The sequence below is a fragment of the Centruroides vittatus genome, unplaced genomic scaffold (assembly GCF_030686945.1).
Source record: "Centruroides vittatus isolate TY-2023 unplaced genomic scaffold, ASM3068694v2 contig_3050, whole genome shotgun sequence".
Lineage (NCBI taxonomy): Eukaryota > Metazoa > Arthropoda > Arachnida > Scorpiones > Buthidae > Centruroides > Centruroides vittatus.
The window spans coordinates 137,370-159,380 of record NW_027121958.1 but is presented as its reverse complement, the minus strand read 5'-3'; the positions used below and the strand labels follow the sequence as shown (position 1 = coordinate 159,380).

Below are 22,011 nucleotides of genomic sequence, written 5' to 3'. Positions count from 1 at the left end.
CAGAAATAAAATTTTTTTAAATTTGTATTTATAAATATCTAGGAATAAATCAGTGTAAATGGATTTTTGATTGAAAAAAAACTACTAAGAAAGCAAATTGCATTTAAATCATATGTAGTCTATTGGAAATTGTACTCAGTTTGTTTTTTAGAAATAAATGCTTGCATCAGACACCTATAAATGACAAATTGTTACTTATTATTACTTTTTTTGCGAATATCAATAAAAATAAAACTAATACAACTTATAAAGCAAAATCAAGACATTGTCCTATACATTCTAATAAGCTACCTGGCATATGCAAAACTCCATGCAGAACTTAAGCAAAGGTAAACTACAAATTCAGATTCAAAAATGAACTATGGATTTAGGGCTACCATTCCTGAACTTATTCAAAAGTAAAACTATTATCTTGAATCCTAAATTAAAATTTATGTTTGCATGGATTTAGTGTCGTTAATTAAAAGGACCTGTGTGAGCTACAATCCATTAGGAGTAAGAAAATAGACTGAAGAGACAGTTCTGATCTGTGACTCTAGTGTTATAAAAAAAAAATTAAAGAACTGACTCATTTTTCTTAGTATGAATATCGTCTTAATGTACAAAATACATAAATGTTGAAATTAGGCAACTCATTCCAAGAATTTATTCATATTGATGATACTATATGAAACCAAGCTTATTAACAGTACTTTCATCTTCACTGATAAAAATACTTTTAATAAACTTTGCTTTTATGCTATAACTTATATAAATTTTTTGAATGAGAACAAGTATCATAATATAATTTTAACAATTTTAACTGGAAAAAAACAAAAAAAATGAAGTGAATACCAAATAGTTTACATCTACTGCTTTATTTTCTGTGTAATAAAATATCTTTAAATTTGTGATATTTATTCTTTATAAAAATAAGAGAATACATTAAAACTATATATATTTAAAATTTTTTACCTGTAACATTAAATATGATGTAATGCATTTTTCACTTTCCAAAACCTGTTTTACTAACAGCATACCATTTATTTCTTGAAAAGTTGTATAAATTTTTGCATCTTTTTGTAACAAATAAAACAACAATTCCAGTGCATTGGCATGAGTCTTTTCTTCAGAACTACATTCTACAACCTATAAATATTGATTTAAAAAAATTAATGTAAATGTATTATATCGTTATTACAATCAATTTATATTGTAATTATACAGGATCATCCAAAAAGAATTCTACCATTTTAAATTGCTATAATTGTGTTAATTATTATCTGTTAAGTATGTGACATACACCAATTGATAGAGTAACTCTGAGTTCATCTTCTACCTGCATTCAAATGTCTTGTTGTCTTCTACCTCTAGGAAATATCACAAATGAAAATGGCAATTCTACAACATAAAAGGGATTTTGTGTTCTGCAACTTGCAAAGTTCGAATCACTCATCATTTTGCAACATGATTAATCTGCTAGAACTTTAAAATTGTAGTTGCTATGAGAGAAATGACAACAGCTATGTTGTAGCAAGGATAGGAAGAGTATGAGTATCGAATAGATGATGTGTGCCATGTGATATGAGATCCACACATTGAGAAACTGTAATGGGCAAATTTGAAACTGTAATGTACAAAAAACATTGGAAAACCGTCAATGTCCTTGGATAATAATTAACATAATTACAATAATTTAAAATGGTAGCATTCTTTTTTGAAGACCATGTACTTTAAATAAAAGTATTTAGAACATACTCTTCCAAAAAGAAATAATATTGATTTAATTCCTCCCATCGTTTCAATTGAATGCAACAGACTTTTCATTGTGTGTACATTTCTTATATTAAATTTTATAACTTTATCGACAGGTTGTTGTTGAGATGGTCTCTGATCATCCGTGCCAACCCTATAAAATCATCATTATTTAATTATGTAATTTATAGTAAATGTTCAAGTTTTTCAAATAATAAAAATATAGTTTAGACTGATAAATATTGAAACTAATATCATTTCACTAGAATAAGTTTAAATAATACTAACTTAAAAGGCGGCGAAATACCAGTAAATGATGCAAGCAAGGAAACAACGGTATTAAAGATGTTTGGATATGTACTTAAAATGTTCGGTTTCTTTGGACTATATGTTGCTAATAGTTTCTCCTGTAAATATATAAAATTACATTTAATAATCTTATGCAAATTACATTATACTATTTTACACGTAACATTTAATCATAACTAAATAATTAATGTATTATATAATTTAAATAAATAAATAAATTAATTAAATAAATAAATATATATATATATATATAATGTATATAAATTTAAGTCATGTGCTGTAGCTAATAAACAATAATTTTCAAAATTATTTGAAGTTTTTTAAATTATTATTATAATCTGATATTAATTAAAGTATGATTTTAATAACTTCCAATAAACAAACAAAAATATTATAATGTAATTTGAAGTTTCTAATCCTTCTTGATTTGTTACCAACAAAAATGCACAGCTTTATCAAGAGTTAATTTGTAGTGTGTATGTTTATTTTTGATTAGAATACAAACACTACACTGCCTCAACACTAGTCATCATGTTGTTCATTATTTATAAAAAGGAAAAGTTCACATATACTTTATATTCATACATAATTCTTCCAATTTCAATGTCAAAATTTCTTCTCTTCAAACCATCACTCTTCTGATTTTGAATTTTTCTCATCAAATTTTAAAATTTGTATTATTCTTTAAAATTCCTGACATTGTCTTAGTGGCATTAAGCACTAAATCATTTTTGAATAATAATTAATTAATTACTTAATTTATAAATTGAGCTTAAAAATAAGAAAAGCAGCTGCTCTATGAGCCATTTAATAATTAAAATTTTTTAATTTTTAATTTGAAACTTAAAAAAAATTAACTCAAATTATCAATATATGGACTTGTAAAGTTGAGCAAATTCATCATCAGTTATACTATTCAATCTAATCTTTCTTCTACACCAGTGTTTCCCAACCCATATGCCAGGAAACAGTTGTCATGAGTGCATCTCAGTGTCATAAAAAGTCATCCTGTTTGTTGATCAATGCACTAGATCTTGTGTTGAGGAATGTCTAACTTCATTTCTTACCTGCAAACTGAACAAGTCAGTTGCAGTCCTTGATTAAGGAAATCATCTGCACTTTCAAGGTAACATAATGACGAATGTTGACACACAAAGTTTTCACTACTATTTCCTTGTTGCAGTACAGGATGGATGCTGCAAAATTAAAGTTCAACTTACTGCAAGCACTGCATCATATTGCCATGTCTTGGGATACCTTCAAGGCATCAACAGTCACAAATTGCTTCAAAAAGACCAGCTTTTATGTGAATGCAGAAACCTTGAAGTAGCAAATAGACACCCACAATTACCATAAATAATTGGGCTATATTTTGAAAATAATAATTATGAATTACAACTAAATTTGTTATCCACATTCTGTGGGTGTCTATTTGTTATGCATCGGGTTTTGGTTGATGTTTAGAAGTATCACCAGTGGATGCTGATCCTCATATCAAAAGCAAAATTGCCGACAATGACTGAATAGTATCATGCCACAAACGCTTTCAACAGAACACACCTGGATTTTGATAAATATATGGCTTGTGGCAACAATGTTGCATTGTGCAGCTTAGCAACAGTAAATGAACAGTATGCTGGAAAGGAGGCAAGCATCAGTGCTTGCCTCCTTTCCAGCAAATGAGCCAACTGCAGAACTTAGAGACTCTTCCAATGATGATAATGGAGAACCTGAGTGCATTCTAAAGTGCTAACAGCACTGAAGACTCTCAAAAAACACACTTTTGCCAAGTGTGCCAATGAGTATATCATGCTTACCATATTGCAGCAATTGAAGTGTCCTGGAAAACATTTCCAATACACAGAAAGTCCAAAATAATAGACATCATGTCTTCAGGCTCACACTAAAAAATGCTTGTTTTTAATTGTACAACAAACAAATTTGTGGCCCTGTTTATTTTATTATACAATATATAGAATTAAAGTTCTTATGTGAAATTTTTCTGTATCTTTGTTGTTCGAATTCATTTACAGCCAGTTTCTCAATTTACTGTTTCCTGTATCTAATGTTCATTTCTTCCTCTGTCAGAAAATGCTAGATCAAGTTTCACAGTAAATGTAAATTCAAAGACCATAAGAAAGATCTCTAAGTATAGATCAGTTTCTTTAAGAAACAGGTTAAACCAAGGGAGACTTGTCTGTCTACCAAACCCACATATAACATTCACAGACTTTTGGGTCTCTCCGAGGCCCAAAATTTGGTGTAATGGTAATTTGGTTTTTTTCTTTTAGATTCATAGTTTATACTATAAACCTAAAAAATTGTTGGTAATTTTTTATGTTAATTACATCTCAGGGGCATAGTTTGCAGGCTATTTAATCAGTGGTTAGCTTTGGTTGTTTGAAAGACTATCCAAAGTGTGGAAATGAGACTAACCTGATTCTCTCTTGCTTTTTTTAGGTAAGATACTGTTTTTTAGGTTTGTTTTGTTTTTTTTTCTTTGGATAGTTCTTTCACTTTTAGGTTTAAGATTAAATTGACCTTTGTATTGTAGTTGTAGGTTGTGTTATCTATGATTTATGATAATTCGTATGATTTCTCCCTGCATCAAGATTATACAATATGCTAAATAAGTAAATAAATAAATGTCAGTATTAATAATATGTAATTAAATTAAAGTTGTATATTACATACAGTATATATAATGAACAACATGAATAACACTGTTCTTTTGAAGAAACTGAAAGTCAACAGCAACACAATACTGGATATACAAACAAAGAACTATTCAGAAAGTCAACCAAAATCCAGCAATTAAACAGCTGCACGAACATTTTCATCTACCTTCATACATCCTCAGATGGAATATTACAATTCTACAAGAAAACTCTTAATTTAGAATTGCACGTGCTGCATGGCATGTGTAAAGCCTGGCTATTGGTGGATGCAGAAGACATAGAATTTGCATCGTACAGAACGTCATCAGCTAGATGTTGATGAATGTAAAACTTTCAAGCTGCGGAATGATGACTCTGTGTTCTTGTGGTTGATGGCACATTTCTTTACAGAAGCTTTATGAAATCTACAAGGATGCAGATTCATTTCCCCTGGCTTGGAAGTTTTACTTTCATCAACATCGAGCTCAGGAATCAGCAAACTTTTTAGGAAAGGGCCTGATCGTAAAAAAAAAATCAGGTTCAGAGAACCAGGTTGCAAACTCGAATAGATATATGTTTTTAATAGGTACTTCTACTCATAAAGCAAAAACAAAAAAAAGTTATTTTTTTATTAGGAAGTGATATTTTTACATACATAATATTTATACACATTATTACTGATACTTATAAAACAAATAAAAACATTTTTAATGAACTTATTATGGAATGATGAAAATTTGTACTAATGTGAAGAATGAAATTGTTTCTTCTGAGACAATATTTCATCATACTGCACTTCCAAGTTAGTAATTCCTATCATTCCCACAAACCATAGTTTGCTGACCCCTAATCTAGCTGATGATGTTCCAACTCAAATTCTACAATGTTTTCTGCATCCACCAATAGCCAGGTGCCACATCTGTCATGTAGCACATGCAATTCCAAATGAAGAATTTTCTTGTATAATTGTAATATTCCACCTGAGGATGTCTAAGGTAGATAAAAATGTTCATGCAACTGTTTAATTGCTGGATTTTGGTTGACTTTGTGAGAACTTTTTTTTTTTAACTGAATGTCTTTTGCATAATAAGAAATTTAATAAATCTAATTATTGAATAATTTTAAACACAATTTTCACAAAAGAAAATAAACTTTGTTTTCTTTAGTCTCAAGAAATGACTGAACATTATTTAACTAATAATTTAACATTAAATAAATAAATTAATAATAATAATATTAACCTGTAAAATAACTAAAGATGGAATTTTCATGCAGGTAAGCACTTCAACAGAAATATCTGATTCTAGCATTAAAGGTACTAAAGACTGAGGAAAAAATTTAAGCTGACTTTCAAGATGGCAGTCTGTTATATTTCTGATATCTGGACCAAGTTGACTTAAATAGTAGCTGTGCTCTCTAGTCAATACATTATCTGAAATTAAAGTGATTATTAAAAACTGACTAGAAACATAGAAATTTTTTTTTTATTAGACTGTGTTTAATGTGTTTTTTTAACACATTAAACACAGATCACTGCAAGACAATTTAATCCAAATACAGAAAGTCCTCGTTAGTTTGAAATTCAGGAGACAAAATATTCATGACATTGAATTATAGAATTTCAAATTATCTGAGATTTACATATTTTTGTATAATATACCAAATATCATGTAACCAATTAATTTATTAAGCAAACAAAATATGGCTACTTATACAGAATGCTATTTTCATTAATTAATAATTAATAAATAATAATAATAATAATAATAATAATAATACTCTACAAATTATTGACATCCTGTATCGCAAACAAAATATACAAACATATGAAAGAACACGACATTCTAACAAAACAACAAAAAGGTTGCCATAGAAATCACAGGGGATGCAAAGAACAGTTACTCATAGATTCAGTCATTCTACGGCAAGCACACAAACAACACAGAAACATACATGTGGCATATATAGACTACAGAAAAGCATTCGACAGTGTTCCACACAGTAGCTGCTACATATTCTACACATGTACAAAATACATCCATCGCTCATTGCATTCTTTCAAAACACTATGCAGCACTGGAGAACAACACTACATCTCAGGGTTCATAACACTTCCATACAAACAAACCAAATCTTTATTAGGTGAGGAATTTTTCAAGGAGATTCCTTGAGTCCTCTCTGGTTCTGCCTAGCCTTGAATCCATTATCCAACATGTTAAACAACACGCAATATGGTTACAATCTCAGACATGAAAAAACAACACAGTTTACACTGTCACATCTCATGTACTACATGAATGACATAAAACTTTATGCATCCACACAAAAACAACTTCATCAACTCCTATAAATCACACATTCATACACCAAGGACATACAAATGGAATTTGGCCTAGATAAATGCAAAACACTTCACATAGAAAAAGGAATCCTGAAGAAAGAAGATTTTGCACTTGGAAATGGAGACATTATTGAATCCATGGAAGAGGGCGAGTTCTACAAATGTTTAAAATTCCAACAGGCCAAACTAACAGAACATACACAAATAAAGCAAAGATTAATTAAAGAATACCAAAGTAGGTTAAATGCTATTCTCAGAACACAGTTAAATGCAAAACACACAGTCAAAGCAATAAACACATATGTCATCCCAGTACTCACATATTCTTTTGGAGTTATACATTGGACTCACACTGATCTTGAGCAACTCCAAAGGAAAACAAGAACAACACTTACTAAGCATAAACAACATCATCCTAAATCCGCCACAGAAAGATTAACCCTTCCATGTAAAGATGGCGAACGTGGCCTGATTGACATAGTTAACCTTCACTACAAACAAATACAGTCACTGCGAGAGTTTTTCTACAAAAAGCAAGAAACATCACAATTACATAAAGCAGTAACTCTAGCAGACTCAAATAACACACCATTAAACTTACACTCACATCATATAGACATGACACAACATATAAAAAGCATAGACACCATTAAGCAAGCGTGGACTCGAAAGGCACTCCATGGCAGGCATCCTTATGATCTGGCCCAGGATTTTGTTGACAAAACTGCGTCAAACAGCTGGTTAGCTCGGGGATGCCTCTTTGGGGAGACGGAAGGATTCATGATTGCCATACAGGATCAGGTCATAAATACTAAAAACTACAGAAAACACATACTCAAAGATGCAACACCCACAAATGACACATGCAGAAAATGTCACATCATGCCAGAAACTACACAACACATCACCTCTGGTTGCAAGCTCTTGGCACAGACAGATTATTTACATAGACATAATCAAGTAGCAAATATAATACATCAAGAGCTTGCAAAGAAACACAAATTAGTAGCCATCCATGAACCATACTACAAATACATTCCACAGACAGTACTGGAAAACAACACGCATAAAATGTACTACGACAGAGCCATAATCACAGATAAAACAATTTACCACAACAGACCAGACATCACATTCATTGACAAACACAATAAAATCACATACATTATAGACATATCCATTCCAAACACTCACAATATACAAAACGCATGCACTGAAAAAGTCAGCAAGTACACAGAACTTGCCCAGGAAATAAGGCATTTGTGGAGGATGGATAGGGTGCCTATTGTACCTGTCATTCTCTCCTCTACAGGTGTCATACCACACACACTACACAAAAGCCTGGGCACATTAGAATTGAATAGAAACATATACATCACACTACAGAAGGGCACCATATTGAATACATGCCATATTGCTAGGAAATTCCTAAATACATACACTGACATACTTATTTAATTTTTGGTTATTATGCCTTGACTCTAGTCCGGCATAGTACACAGCCACCGATGTCAACTGAGTATAACTCACTAAACCCAACATAATAATAATATAAATAAATTGCAAGTAAATGGCTTGAGTCCGGTACAGAGCTCAAAAGTTGCCAGATAAATTTTATAAAATGTAAAGCAGAATTCCTCAAAAAGTAGTCCAAATTATTTTTGAAGTGGCCCAAAAAGTAGTAAGTCGAGCCAAACATAATAGACTAAAACCCTAGAAATATCTCTGCTGCTTATAGCCCATTCTCACAATCCCAAAAACTAATGTATTTTATGAGATAAAGGAAAAAGGGTAGTCCATATGCAAGGTGACACCTGAAAATGTGTTATAGTGTAAAAGAAGTCATTAGAGTTGTTCTTGATCTATTATTCTCTTATAGCATGGAGGCATTTCAATCTAAACGAACGAGTTAATATATGCATATCAGTTCAGACAGAATTTTCACTTTGAATTACGATGTAGCCATATTTCGAACTAACCGAATTCCTTAATGTAAATCTCTTTATCCCTGGCTGGGACAAAAGTACAGTATTAATTAATTGGATCATGAACTATCCAAGTTTGAATTAACGAGGCTTTCCTGCATTACTTTATATAAATTTTGCTTAGGAAATTTTGAAAATAGAATTTATCTATTTCAAAACAAGAGATTTAAAATATGATGATAAAATACACGGAAAAAGTTGTGATATTAAAATTTCTAACTTAACACTAACTTTTAACATTTTATGTTTATCATTACTTTAAATCTATGGTTTTTAAATAAGTAAATAATGTTTTCAAACAACTTCCTAAGATAAAAACTTCAGAGAAAACTTCAAAAAATTATCTTTCATAAATAATAAATATTTAAGTAAATACTGTATATGTTAAATCTCCTAAAGTATGTTTTCAATTTGGCTATGAAACTTTTACAAATTAAAACAGGTAAAGATGGAAGGAAAGATGATGTGTGGGGCATTGCCAGTTCCAATTTTTAAACTTGTGTTTTTAATTGGATAATTTTTTCTGTGTTTTTAAGGGAAGTTTTAATTTTGATGGCCAAGTAGCCCACAATGAAATATCAGTCATCAAAAATTTGTATTCTGAAACATTGAAAATGAATGAATGGTGATTCCTATTTCAACAGACTTTGTCTTCAATTTAAAATTAAACTTAATCACCACCCAATTAAATTCTACAAACAATTACAATTACTAAAAAAGTTCATAAATTATATTCTTAGTTATTCTTTTTTTTTTCTAGTTTTAATTCTTTTTGCCTTATAAACACCAACAGTACTTTTTTCATACATTTCATGGGATCAGCTAGTGGGAGTGACAGGCTCAATATATCTGAGACTCACCACCATAAAAATTCCTGGGGATGATCTGAAATCCTCACAGCAGTGGGGTAATGCTGTAATTGCCTCAGCCCTCTGGTCATCTTTATAAAACAGATGTCAAAATTACTTTTAAAAATCTGTCTTCATAATTTGTTCTTTTCACACACCTCAAAAACACAATAGAGTCAAACAGGAGTTGACCCTTACTTTGAGTCTCTTTTCCATCTCAATATATAAAATTTGTTAAACATGTCCTTCTGATGGTGATACAGTGTAAAAGCATTAGCATTCTAAATATTTTATCATCTACTTTTAAAAGTTTCTTCATAAATATCTCTAAGCATGTTTGATCATTTATACATTTTAATTTTATGTGAACCATGCAATTTTTTCTATTTTAATGCCAAATGATTGCTGGATTACATCAGACTTAACATTGTACTAATTACTAATTAAATGTCAAATAATTTGGCCTAAAGATAGGCACTAGGTACCATCTCTTGATAAATTTAATAATTATGATTAAATTAATATTTAGTTTAGAAAGTTCTGGAAGAAAAGAATCAGCCCAAACTCATTCACATTGGCAACGCAACTCCCACTTGCCATGTGTACATGTTGCCAGTTATGCTACCAAATCTTAATCTACTCTTTGCTTCTATAACTATTAATTTAGATATAACCATACTGGTTATGCCTGAATACCAATGATTATCAATGGTGCCAGATTATATCCAGCAATCGATTGGTATTAATCTAATAATCTAGTTATTGGATATTTATATTTATATATATACTTTTCTACTTTTTAAATAAAAATTATAATTTACTTTTAAATATAATTTGACATTAAAATATTTTAAAAATTTTTACCTTGAAAAAACATTAAATTACCAATATAGTAGCTACTGCTGTAAAATTTCTTTCCATTGTGTCCAAAGAGTACATATGAATGTTGAAACTTCTCAGATTGATTAGAATAATGAAGGAAAAATTTTGATACTTTATAACCATCAACAATAACTATAATCTGCAAAATATAAATAAATAATGGACATTCAATCTATATATTTCATAGAATGTAACGAATTTTTGCTTTTGATTAATCTGCTGAATAATGTATTACAATTACATATTGAGCATTATATTGAAGAACCAAATCATTAATTATCATCATCATTATTATTATTATTACTGTTAATTCAGTTCTATCTGATTGATTTGAAATGCTTAATAGTTCATTTCAATTCTCCCTTTCTATTTTCACATTGAATTATTTGTCAGTTTAAACTTCTTTCATATCTATAAATAATATAATGTGTATTTGATTATTTCATTATATTTTTATAATAAAAGTTATGCTGTCTACTGTTAAGAGGAACAAACTTGCAATTTCTAGAAGAGTAATTATAAATTTATATATTTTCTATTTTTTACTTTTTATAAAAATTATTTAACTGTTTGTTATCCTAAGTATAAATGATAAATAAAATAAAAACACTAGTCCAATTAATACAGTTAAGATATATTTTCAAAAATAGCTATTGTAGAGTAAATAAAACATATTCATAATAAATACATATTTTATACATTTAATAACATATTTAATACATTTATTCATTCATTATTTTTGATCAATTTTCTAAAATATTATTATTTTATTAAAATTTATGGATTAATTAAAGATCCCTTTAATTTAGATTATTTTACTTTATAAAAAATAAACTTACATCTGCTACGGTTTCTTCTTTTTTAATTTGTTTATACTTAATTGTAATATGTTGCCATTTATGTGGTTCAATAAGTTTATGACAAGAGGTTTCAGCTAAACAATAATAACTCCCATCTGATGCACATTTTGTAATTCTAACATAAAAAAGATATGTTTAATTTCCAGTTTTTTACATAATACTTTCCAAATAACTTCTATGAAATAAAAAATATTTTACTTCACTAATTAAAATATAGATTTTATAGCAGATTGTGAATATTTTATAATACTGTTAATTTTATTTAATATAAATGAATGTATAAAATTCTAACTTAAATTTTCATATTCTTATTTCAATTTGAATAATGAAATTATCATTTTCAATTAAAGAGAGAGAGAGAGAGAGAGAGAAAAAGAATATATGAAAATACCTTGTACATTTTTTTACATATTCTTAAATTATCTCACATTACTTATGATTCACATATAATGGGTAGCCAAAATGTGGCTCACAAGCTGCATGTGACTCTTTTAGACCCTTACTGCAATTCCCACATACACAATTTCTTTTTAAGAACTTGGTATGTACTTATATATATATATATATATATATAAAATATTTTTGTAATTTTCTGACTATTATATAGTGCAATATAACACAGAAATTGTAAATGAAACTCACAACTTAATATTGAATGGGCAACTGAAAACTTAAGTCATATTCATAAAGTCCAAAGAGTTAAATGATTACTGGTACTTTATGACAATTAGGTAAAAAAGTATAAAGTAACTGATAAAAGTATAAAGTTGAAGTATAAACTGATAATTATATGTATAGTTAAAATACTGTAAACAGAGAATGCAGCTCTCCAATTGGCATTTTCTAATAGAAGATGTGGCTCTCATGTATTTCTGATAGGCGGTGTATGGCTCCTATTGTGGCAAGGTTTGGCCACCCAGGTAAAATATTGTTTCTCAATAGAAACACTATTTTAAGGAACATTTCAAGAAAGCCACAGACCAAAAATCAACTTTTGAAGAGCCAGAGCAAACTTTATGGGGGTCACAGTCAGAATAAAATATTAAAATGAAAACAATTAAACTTTAATAAGTAAATTATTAGAGAAATGTATGTAAATTATTAAAACATTATGTTTAAATTAAATATGAAAGTAAATTTGGTAAGGAAATGTTGAACCTAAAATGTTTTATTTAATAAAATAAGACTTAGTCGCTCTGGAAACATTTTTTACTTTCCTAGAATGTTGTATGTGTATGTAAAGCATGTCGTTTTCATTTTTTTTGAAGGATGTTTACTATTAAAATATAGACTTATCGCATATAAATGTATAGTGTGTGTATACTGTAAAATTTCAATTCAGCACCACCATTTGTTCATCTATGAAACTGGTGTAAAATTGAGTGTGGAGTTAAACTTAAAGCATTTTAAAAAATATTTATAGTAATACCATATGTACATTCATTTTGAATTTGAAAATTGAAAGTTATGTTATTTAACATTAACAATGTCATCTGCAATGCAAAATTTATCAGAGTGAGCTGCTATTACTCTGTATGGAGGGCTACAGAAAAATATTAAATTCAAAAAGGGACAAAGGTAAAAAAATTGAGAAGCACAGGTATACAACATATGACAATAATTAATTTAATTATTATTAACTACAATCAAGTATTTAAATTCTGAAATTTTCTTAAAACTTAAACAAGTCTGAATGCATGTCATCAATCAGACACTTTTAATTAATTCATTAGTATTTTGATATATTTCATTATGCTTTATGTATACAAAATAAATATTTTTTAATAAAACAATTACTTCATAATACATGTTTCATAATAAATAAAGAAATAAAATATATATTTACATAAATATTATAAAAATTTACCTGAAAATAAGGCTTCCGCACAGAGGATCAATCCAAGTTTCAAACATTAATTCAGTTCCAATTGAAAGTACATGCAAGGTGCCAACTCTCTTCATTTGACAATCTGTTTCTTCAGATGACAACATTGAAATAAATGAACCTATGTAGTAAGTAAATATAAATAAATTAATTTTATAATTAAAATATGTTATGTTCTAGTATTAAAATCAAGTTTCTATTAGAGAAAAAAACATGACAGATTAAAAAATAATACTAGATTACACTTGAAAAAAATTTATAATTTGAAAACAAGCAATGTACAGTGCCCACAAGTCTGGATCCATAAGAGCATGTAGTAAAAATTCACAGCAATCAACATCAAAAACAATGTATTGTGCTAATATTTTTCCAAGTAAAACAACAAAATTGAAATTTGACTGACTTCTAATAGCATTGGCGATGTGGGTCACAGCTCCACTGACAACCTCCCGCTAAAATAACTTTTACTAATTATTTAACTTTTAATAAAAGTAAACCAAGTTGTTAGGGGCAGTTTGTGTTTATAAAGACTTGTGTTACTCCATTCTTTGATCAGAGTAAACCTTGAACAAATACAGTATGTCAAAGAATAAGATGTGATACTTAATGAAAAAAAAAGAGAAACAAAAAGCAGACAACAAAATCGATGATAAAAAAAGCCATATTGGACAAATTATATATGTGCCTTGTGCAATAACAAAAGATATTCAAAAATTAGTAGTTGAACATAGAGAAGAAGGAACAACAGTAAGAGATAGCAACAATCACATCGGAACAGAAGCCGGAACTTTTATTTACAATTAACAGCTTGATGACAATAGCAGTAGAGTGAATGGTGTCTCTACTAAGAATCACAAGCTAAAATAATAAACTCTTAATACACTGACCGTAAAAGAAAACATTTCCTTCTTCAATTACAAATGAAACCTATATTAGAAATCAGCCTAGAAATTTGGGTGAATAACCAGTCAACGTTTAGGTATCTCAACAGTTGTGTGCTGAGAATGGTACTGATTTTGTACATCATCTCTGATGTAAGAAAATAAAAGTAAAATAGATTCTGACTCTTTTCCTAGGGATTTTATGATTTATGTTTATTAAGCCAAATGATCACCATAATTAATTGAGCTATTATTATGCTATAATTAATAATTAAAAACTAAGTAATGTGGTACTAGAGGTAGACTTGTAGGTACCATCTCTTATCTAAATTAATAATTTATTAAATAATTTAGAACATTCCGGAAGAAAAGATGGTCAGGGTCCAGATGGCGTAACTGGCAAGCACACCGCACAGTAAGCAGAGATTGTAGGTTCAAGTCCTGCTCTGGGCTTATTCTTTTCTTCCAAAATGTTCTAAATTATTTAATAAATTATTAAATTATTAATTTAGATAAGAGATGGCATCTAACGTCTACCTTTAGTACCAAATTATTTAGTTTCTAGTTATTAATTATAGCATAATATTAACTGAATTACTTACAGCAATCATTTGACTTAGTAGGCTTTCAGATATCAACATGATCTATGTTTATTGGAACTTTTAGTTTTTAATTGTGGAATAAACATATGCATTTATTACCAACAGTTATAATTCATCCTGTATAAATTTACCATTCTTTAAGTTGAGCCAAATATTCTGGAACAATATTGGGTTGACCAGAAAGTTTGTGCAGTTTTTGCAATTGTTTTGTTATTCAGGTGCTCTGAAAAGTAACTGTTTTCAGTTCAAATCTTGAAAGCACGTGGTTATTTGATAACTAACATTTAACCATACATCCAAACCAAAGAGTTTGAAAATTAGGTTTGTTCTATAATTTTGGCATAATTTTAAAGACAAATATACAATAAAAGAAAATATAATCTGTTTTATATCAAAAAAGGAAAAAAATGCAGAGCATATTCATAAAAAATTATGTAAGGTGTACAGGGAGAATGCCATCAAAGAAAACAAGTGCCAGTAGTGGTTTGTGATATTTCATTCTGGAGATTTAACTCCAAAATGCACCATGCTCTGGCTAGCCAAAGTAGATTCACAATGACAAAGTAAAATGCTTAACTGATGATAATCCTTGTTGCACAATGAGGAAAATTGTATTATTGAATATAGATTATTTTCTTCCATAAAATAAACTTTCTATTTACATGCTAAAAACTGCATGAACTTTTTGACCAATCCAATACATTAAAAATGTATTTATTACCTTTATCTTTCCAATGTTCTGAGACTTCATGACTGTAATCTTTTGAAACTAAAGCAGAACCAATTGATAACCATAAAGTTACTGAGAATCCATTTTCAAATGGATGCCATATTGAATCATCACATAAAGGAAATAGAGCTGCAGCACATTTCCATGAACACAGTTCAGTTTCTGAATTATCAAGTAAAGAAAGTCTTATTTTTAATGGATGATGATCCTCCACTTGAAGTAAATCGAAGCTATCGTTGTTATAATTTTCTGACACATTAGAAATATTCTTTGTTGGAAAGTTTATATATTCAGATGGTGCTTTAGGCAGAGATTTGATCAACCTATTTAATCCATTTAAAAGTGTATCCTATCAAAAATATAAACAAAAAGAAAATATAGTAGCTAGCCTTCATTATGTTTCATATAAAATTTATTTAATTACTAAAATATAAAGTTGATCAATGAAAAATAAAGTTACATTTGCACATAGAATTTTGTTATAGAATTATAAATCTAGTAGTAAATATTAAAAAATTTTCAATGTATTTGATATATTAAAATCTTATCTAATAGCACTTCAATTATAAATATTAAAAATCTGCATTCTCCTTACTTGCAAATTTTTTCTCTCAAAGTTTACTGCTTTATCACACAAGTCAAAGGTTAATACATAACAACAATCAACAAATTCAGAGGTTTTCATGAACTAATTTGCTGAATAAATCTTCATTTTTTGCTTCTCAACTACGCTGTCAATTACATTTTTCTCATATATATCATTACATATAAGAAAATGATTTTATATGTAATCTTGCAAAATATAAATCAAATAAATTAGGAAGAATAATTTATTCAAAATATTGTTATTTTTGTATGCAAATAATTATATTAGAATTTGTGGAATGAATGTTGTTACGAACCAAAACTAACATTAATCTACAACAAATGCAGCATTGTTGTAAATTGAAACAGTTATTGGAAATGAAACTAACTATTTAATATTAAAGTAGGTTTAGGTTTTATAACCCAGGCTTGAGATTACAACTGCTAGATTCATGACTATTTTTAAACAATCAATATAATCACATACTTGAATCTGATGTTAAATGATACAAAATGCTAAAAATTTTCATCTATTCTCACTTTTTATTTTAAAATATATTATTATAGAAATACAGTTCTGATGTTCATATTATTCATTTAACCTAATTCATGATAACATTATTCTTGTAAAATATCAAGTGATCACTCTGATTTAATATATTGAAATATATTTATTAGTATTGAATATATTTATTATTCAAATATATTTATTAGTCAAATATATATTTATATATGAAATATATTTATTAGTCAAATTCAAATTTCATAACAAACAAAACTTAAATAATTTAATTTGTTGTTATAATCATAATTTGTTTTATTATTATATTGTTATAAATGGGCATAAATTATACGGTTATAATTTTCTTAAGGAAATGTCTACAGTATATATAGAACTTTTTTCTTAAGAAGAAAAAAAATTCATCAGCCTTAGAAGACCATATAATTTACTTCAACACGTTACTTCTCCCCACCTAATATTTTGATAAAATATAAAATATAATTAGAAAATAAATTATCTGCCACATTTTAATAGGCACACTCAAAATTATATATATTCTGAGCCCACTAGGTCCATCTTACTCAACATTTCTTCTTTAAATGAAATATCAAATCTACTGCTAATGCCAAAAGTTACTTTTATTTTAACAATGATACTTTTAAAAATAATCTGTAGAAAACTTGTTTGTGTTGTGTGTATAAAAAACAATTATATGTAAGTTTATAAAAAAAAATAAATATAATAATAAAAAATAAATATCATTTTATGTATAATTGCTAAAATTTTATTTTGTAATTTTATGTATAATTTTATTTTGTAATTGCTTATATATACAATATTTTCATATTTTTATTTACCTATTTTATTACAATTTTAAACTGAAAGTTTAAAATTGTAATAAAATAGTTTAAAATTGTCTTGTCTTATATATATATATAAGACAAGACAATATATTTTTCCTTTTTTAATGTGTCATTACAGTAAAACCCAGTTAAGATGTTCCTACATAAGATGTTTTCCATCTAAGTTATTCAAATTCTGTGGTCCTGTCATTTCACCCATAAGATGAGTTAAAAATTCCCATATAAGACATTACAAAATATCTGATCTGTAATGCAATTTTTGTGCACTTAAAATAATCACATCAGTGACCAATAGCATTTTTCTCAGAAGCTGCAAGCACAGAGATCCTATAGTCTGAACAGAAGAGTGGTGTATTGTTCAATATTAATTCAATATTACTGATATTAGAATTAATACTGAAATTTATGTAGTTAGTTAATTTAATGGTCTAATGCTAACAAACTTTAAAATTGAAATTGTCAAAATTTAAATTACAGATGAAATTTGTTAAGTTTGATTCCAATATCACAGTTAGCCAATTTCTAACTGATCTACTTGGATTCCCATCCATTTAACATTTAGAAATTTGATTGGCTGATAAATTTCAACTGTAAATAATTCTATATTTGAATTTGAAAATTACTCCTTCCCAAAATTTTAAATTTCTTGAATAGTGACTATTTCTATTGTAGTTAAATTTTAATTTAAAAAATTCTTGGCAATTCAGCAACTACTTTCAAATTAGTCATATTTGCATCATGGCATTTTGTAATAACACCTTGGAAGAAGAGTCATGTTCTTTGTTTGTTTGTTTTTAAGTTATGGCAATGCAACACTTGGGCAATATGCCTAGGGGGATACCTTCCAAGAAGTCTTTTTAAGAGTAACTGGCCCCTATTCAGGCATTACAGAAATGGAGAAAACCTGGAAAACTCCACGTGGCCAGCTTGTCCTGGAGAGGTGCAAACCCACAATCGAACTCCCAGTGGTCAGAGAATGGGATCACTTGTCCACTGGTGGGCTTATGTTCTTTGTCAACACATGGAATTGATGCTATTATCAAGTGTTGCCAGTGAATAATGACAACTTATTTGATCCTAGAGTTAAGTGAGAGGTAAAAATTAGATTGCATATATTTTTGTTTTTGAATGACACAATGAGTTTTACAGAATGTCAAGTTACTGAGAGTCAAGTTTCCATGACTCTGTTGTATATATGTATATATATATATATATATTTTATATACTGTATTGGAACAAATACTATGCAATTTTTTTCTAGACTCTTACCTGGTAGAAGCTTGCAGTAAAACCAAAAAGCAGGCCACTTTAGGCCAAAACTTTAAAAGCTGTAGCTATTTCATCTCACTGTACCCCTTCTGTAATCAAATATCTGAATTAAAAAAGTTTTTTTTTTCCATTCCACCTAAGATGTTTTCTCATTTAAAGCATTTTTCCAAGATGGTCCCTTCAAAAATGTCTTAACAGGGTTTTACTGTATCTGTTTTTTTCATATTGGGAATGCCATTTTCTGGTAGCCCACTTAAGAATAATTTTTAAAAATTTCACATAGAAGTTTTTAAGACATTTGTTTCAAACTTTTTTGACATTTCATTAATCTGCCAAATGACAGGCCATAACTGTTTTTTTTTTATTTAAAACGATTAAGTTCACTATGTAGTATTCTAATCAAATCATATAACTAAGAAATAATAATTTATATTGCACATTTATCTACAATCATACATACCACTGGAGCAAGTGAAACTTTGAAGAAGTTAAAAAATAACTGCAGTTCTTCTTCTGTTATTGAATATTGACCAACAAGAAAAAACAATTCCATTATGTATCCCTGAAGTTCTGTAGAATTAAAATACAAAAATAAAAACTAAATTTAGTAACCTCATAAACTAATCATACCATTAAGATATCTTTATTAATAGAAAAAATTTATTTTATAAAATTAGTTACTATGCTATGAAGGCTTAATCTTTGTATCAGATTATTTTACTATAAACACAATCCCAAAACTTAATTTTTGATTAAATTTTGATATATATATATATACAGATACATCTTACTAACCTTGTATGGCTTTGCAGTTACTACTTAAAAGTGTAACACAAACGTAAGATGTATCTGTAATTATTGCTTTGTTTGCTAGATGGATTGGATATATATATATACTTTAAATATACATATATACCAAATTAACATAATAATAATTTGTTTGTTTTAAAATATTCTATTAGGAAGGAGACTTTCTATTTTTACAACTAAAAATTGATTATTTAATTGTCATTAGTTAACTATTGATTCTAAATCATATGTATATCTAGAATTGAAAAGTAATATCAATTTAAATAAAATAATTTGTTAATGTACAGTACCTTCTCATGTTAAAAAAGTTGAGGATTAAAATCCTACTCTAAATCAACCTTTTTTTTCTCAATATTTTTAAAATTATTTGTTAAATTTAAAATTAACCTTAATCATCAAAATGCCAGTGAAATATAAATAGTCTGATTACACAGTTAATAAATTTATAGCCTTAAAATAGTCTACAAAAATTTGGTAATATTATGTTATTTTAAATAATATTTTATAATACAGAAATTACAAAAAATAATAAAATAAAGCATTACACTACATATAAATATCACTACATATAAATATCCAGTGGAATAGCCATACTTTCTATTTGCTTGAGTTTATAAACAAAAGATCAACAAGTCAGAAAAACAGTTGTTTATTTATCACCTGCAGGTGATAAATAAAAGCTGTTTTTCTGGCTTTGTTTACTTAATTTGCAAAACCAGTAATCCAGTATAATAAGTCCTAATAATAGTTAAATCCTAGTTGATAATTTATGTTGAAAGCTTTAATGTTTTTAACACTTCTGTCACTAGTAATAATACGAGGGAAGTCCGATATTAAAGGTACAGGCCAAAATTCCACTAACATTTATAATTAAAAAAAATATTTAATACATTCCATAAAAACTACATACTTTTGTTTATTTCTCGACATAATTGCCATTATCCAGCATGACACTAGTTTGAACATCCCTTCGTGGTACTGTTGTGTGTCAAGTTGTATGAAATAGTTCTGAACAGTGTCTTCCAATTCCTCTTGATTCGCAAAGTGTTTTCCTGCCAAAAATTTCTTTAAAGGTCCGAATAAACGAAAATCCGAGGGAGACTATATGGAGGATGTTGCAGGACTTCTGCTGTCCCAACCACAGTTTGGTTTGATTTGATGTGTGGAGTATAGTTCAGATTTAGCCCCATTGGATTTTCATTTATTTGGACCTTTAAAGAAATGTTTGGCAGGAAAACGTTTTGCAAATCAAGAGGAATTGGAAGACACTGTTCTGAACTATTTCATGCAACTTGACAAGCAACAGTACCACAAAGGGAGGTTCAAACTAGTGTCATGCTGGATAAATGTCTCAACATTTATGGCAATTATGTCGAGAAATAAACAAAAGTATGTAGTTTTTATGGAATGTATTAAATATTTTCTTTAATTATAAATGTTAGTGTAATTTTGGCCTGTAGCTTTAATATCAGACTCCCCTCATATACATAACCTTTAATATGAATCACAATAAACTGTAAAATAACTCCATTAATACCTTAATTCTCCAGTAAAAAACAAAACTGACTAACGTTTTTGATCTAATACTAAGATCTTTATCAAGTCAATTAATGTTCCAATATTTGGAATGCAAATTGAACAATGACATATTACAAAACTAAAAAGAAAAATGCCTTGCCAGGGTTTGTGATGGCCAGTTGAGTACCTTGAAAGATGTTTACAGGACGTGGGTGCTTTATGTATCCCCAACCAGCATTGTAATAATCGTCGATGGTTATAACGTTAGTTTACATATGCTGGAAGAGGAGATTGGACTGGAGGTCTGGACAGTGTAACTGGCAACGCATCTGCACAGTAAGCAGGAGTTGTGGGTTTGAGTCCCGCTTCAGGCTGATTTTTTTCTTCCAGTAATTCTAAATTATTTTAATTAATTAATTAATTATAATTATTAAATTTAATAAGAGATGGCACCTAATGCTTCCTCTAGTGCCAAATTAGTTGTTAATTTATTTAGTATTTAGTCATATCTAGCCCGACAGAATTCGGCATTTGGTTGGAGTCTAGCTTAAAAATAAAAATTTTTAAATAAAGAATTACTGTAAAATTTCATGCCTGCAGTATACAGTAAACATATAAGTAAAATTATTTTACATTAATACTTTAACAACCATTTTTCTGTTTAGCAATAATGTGATGTAATGGTTCAGTGTAAACAATACAATGACGTAATACACAAAGGAATGAATGTCAACCAATAAATATCCATAA

The 22,011-nt window shown here is 28.4% G+C and overlaps 1 protein-coding gene across 1 annotated transcript in view; it reads right to left on the bottom strand.

Moving 5' to 3' along the window:
• Positions 1-22,011, bottom strand: part of mv (lysosomal-trafficking regulator mauve) — a 92,785-nt gene that overhangs the window by 48,608 nt on the left and 22,166 nt on the right. The window contains exons 11-19 of the mRNA XM_067267495.1: positions 19,394-19,503; positions 15,706-16,063; positions 13,484-13,622; positions 11,596-11,731; positions 10,739-10,895; positions 5,942-6,132; positions 2,023-2,141; positions 1,738-1,888; positions 955-1,128 (exon numbers count right to left, since the gene is read on the bottom strand). Of these exons, the coding sequence (XP_067123596.1) occupies positions 955-1,128; positions 1,738-1,888; positions 2,023-2,141; positions 5,942-6,132; positions 10,739-10,895; positions 11,596-11,731; positions 13,484-13,622; positions 15,706-16,063; positions 19,394-19,503 (1,535 nt within the window). The remainder of the gene's footprint in view (positions 1-954; positions 1,129-1,737; positions 1,889-2,022; positions 2,142-5,941; positions 6,133-10,738; positions 10,896-11,595; positions 11,732-13,483; positions 13,623-15,705; positions 16,064-19,393; positions 19,504-22,011) is intronic.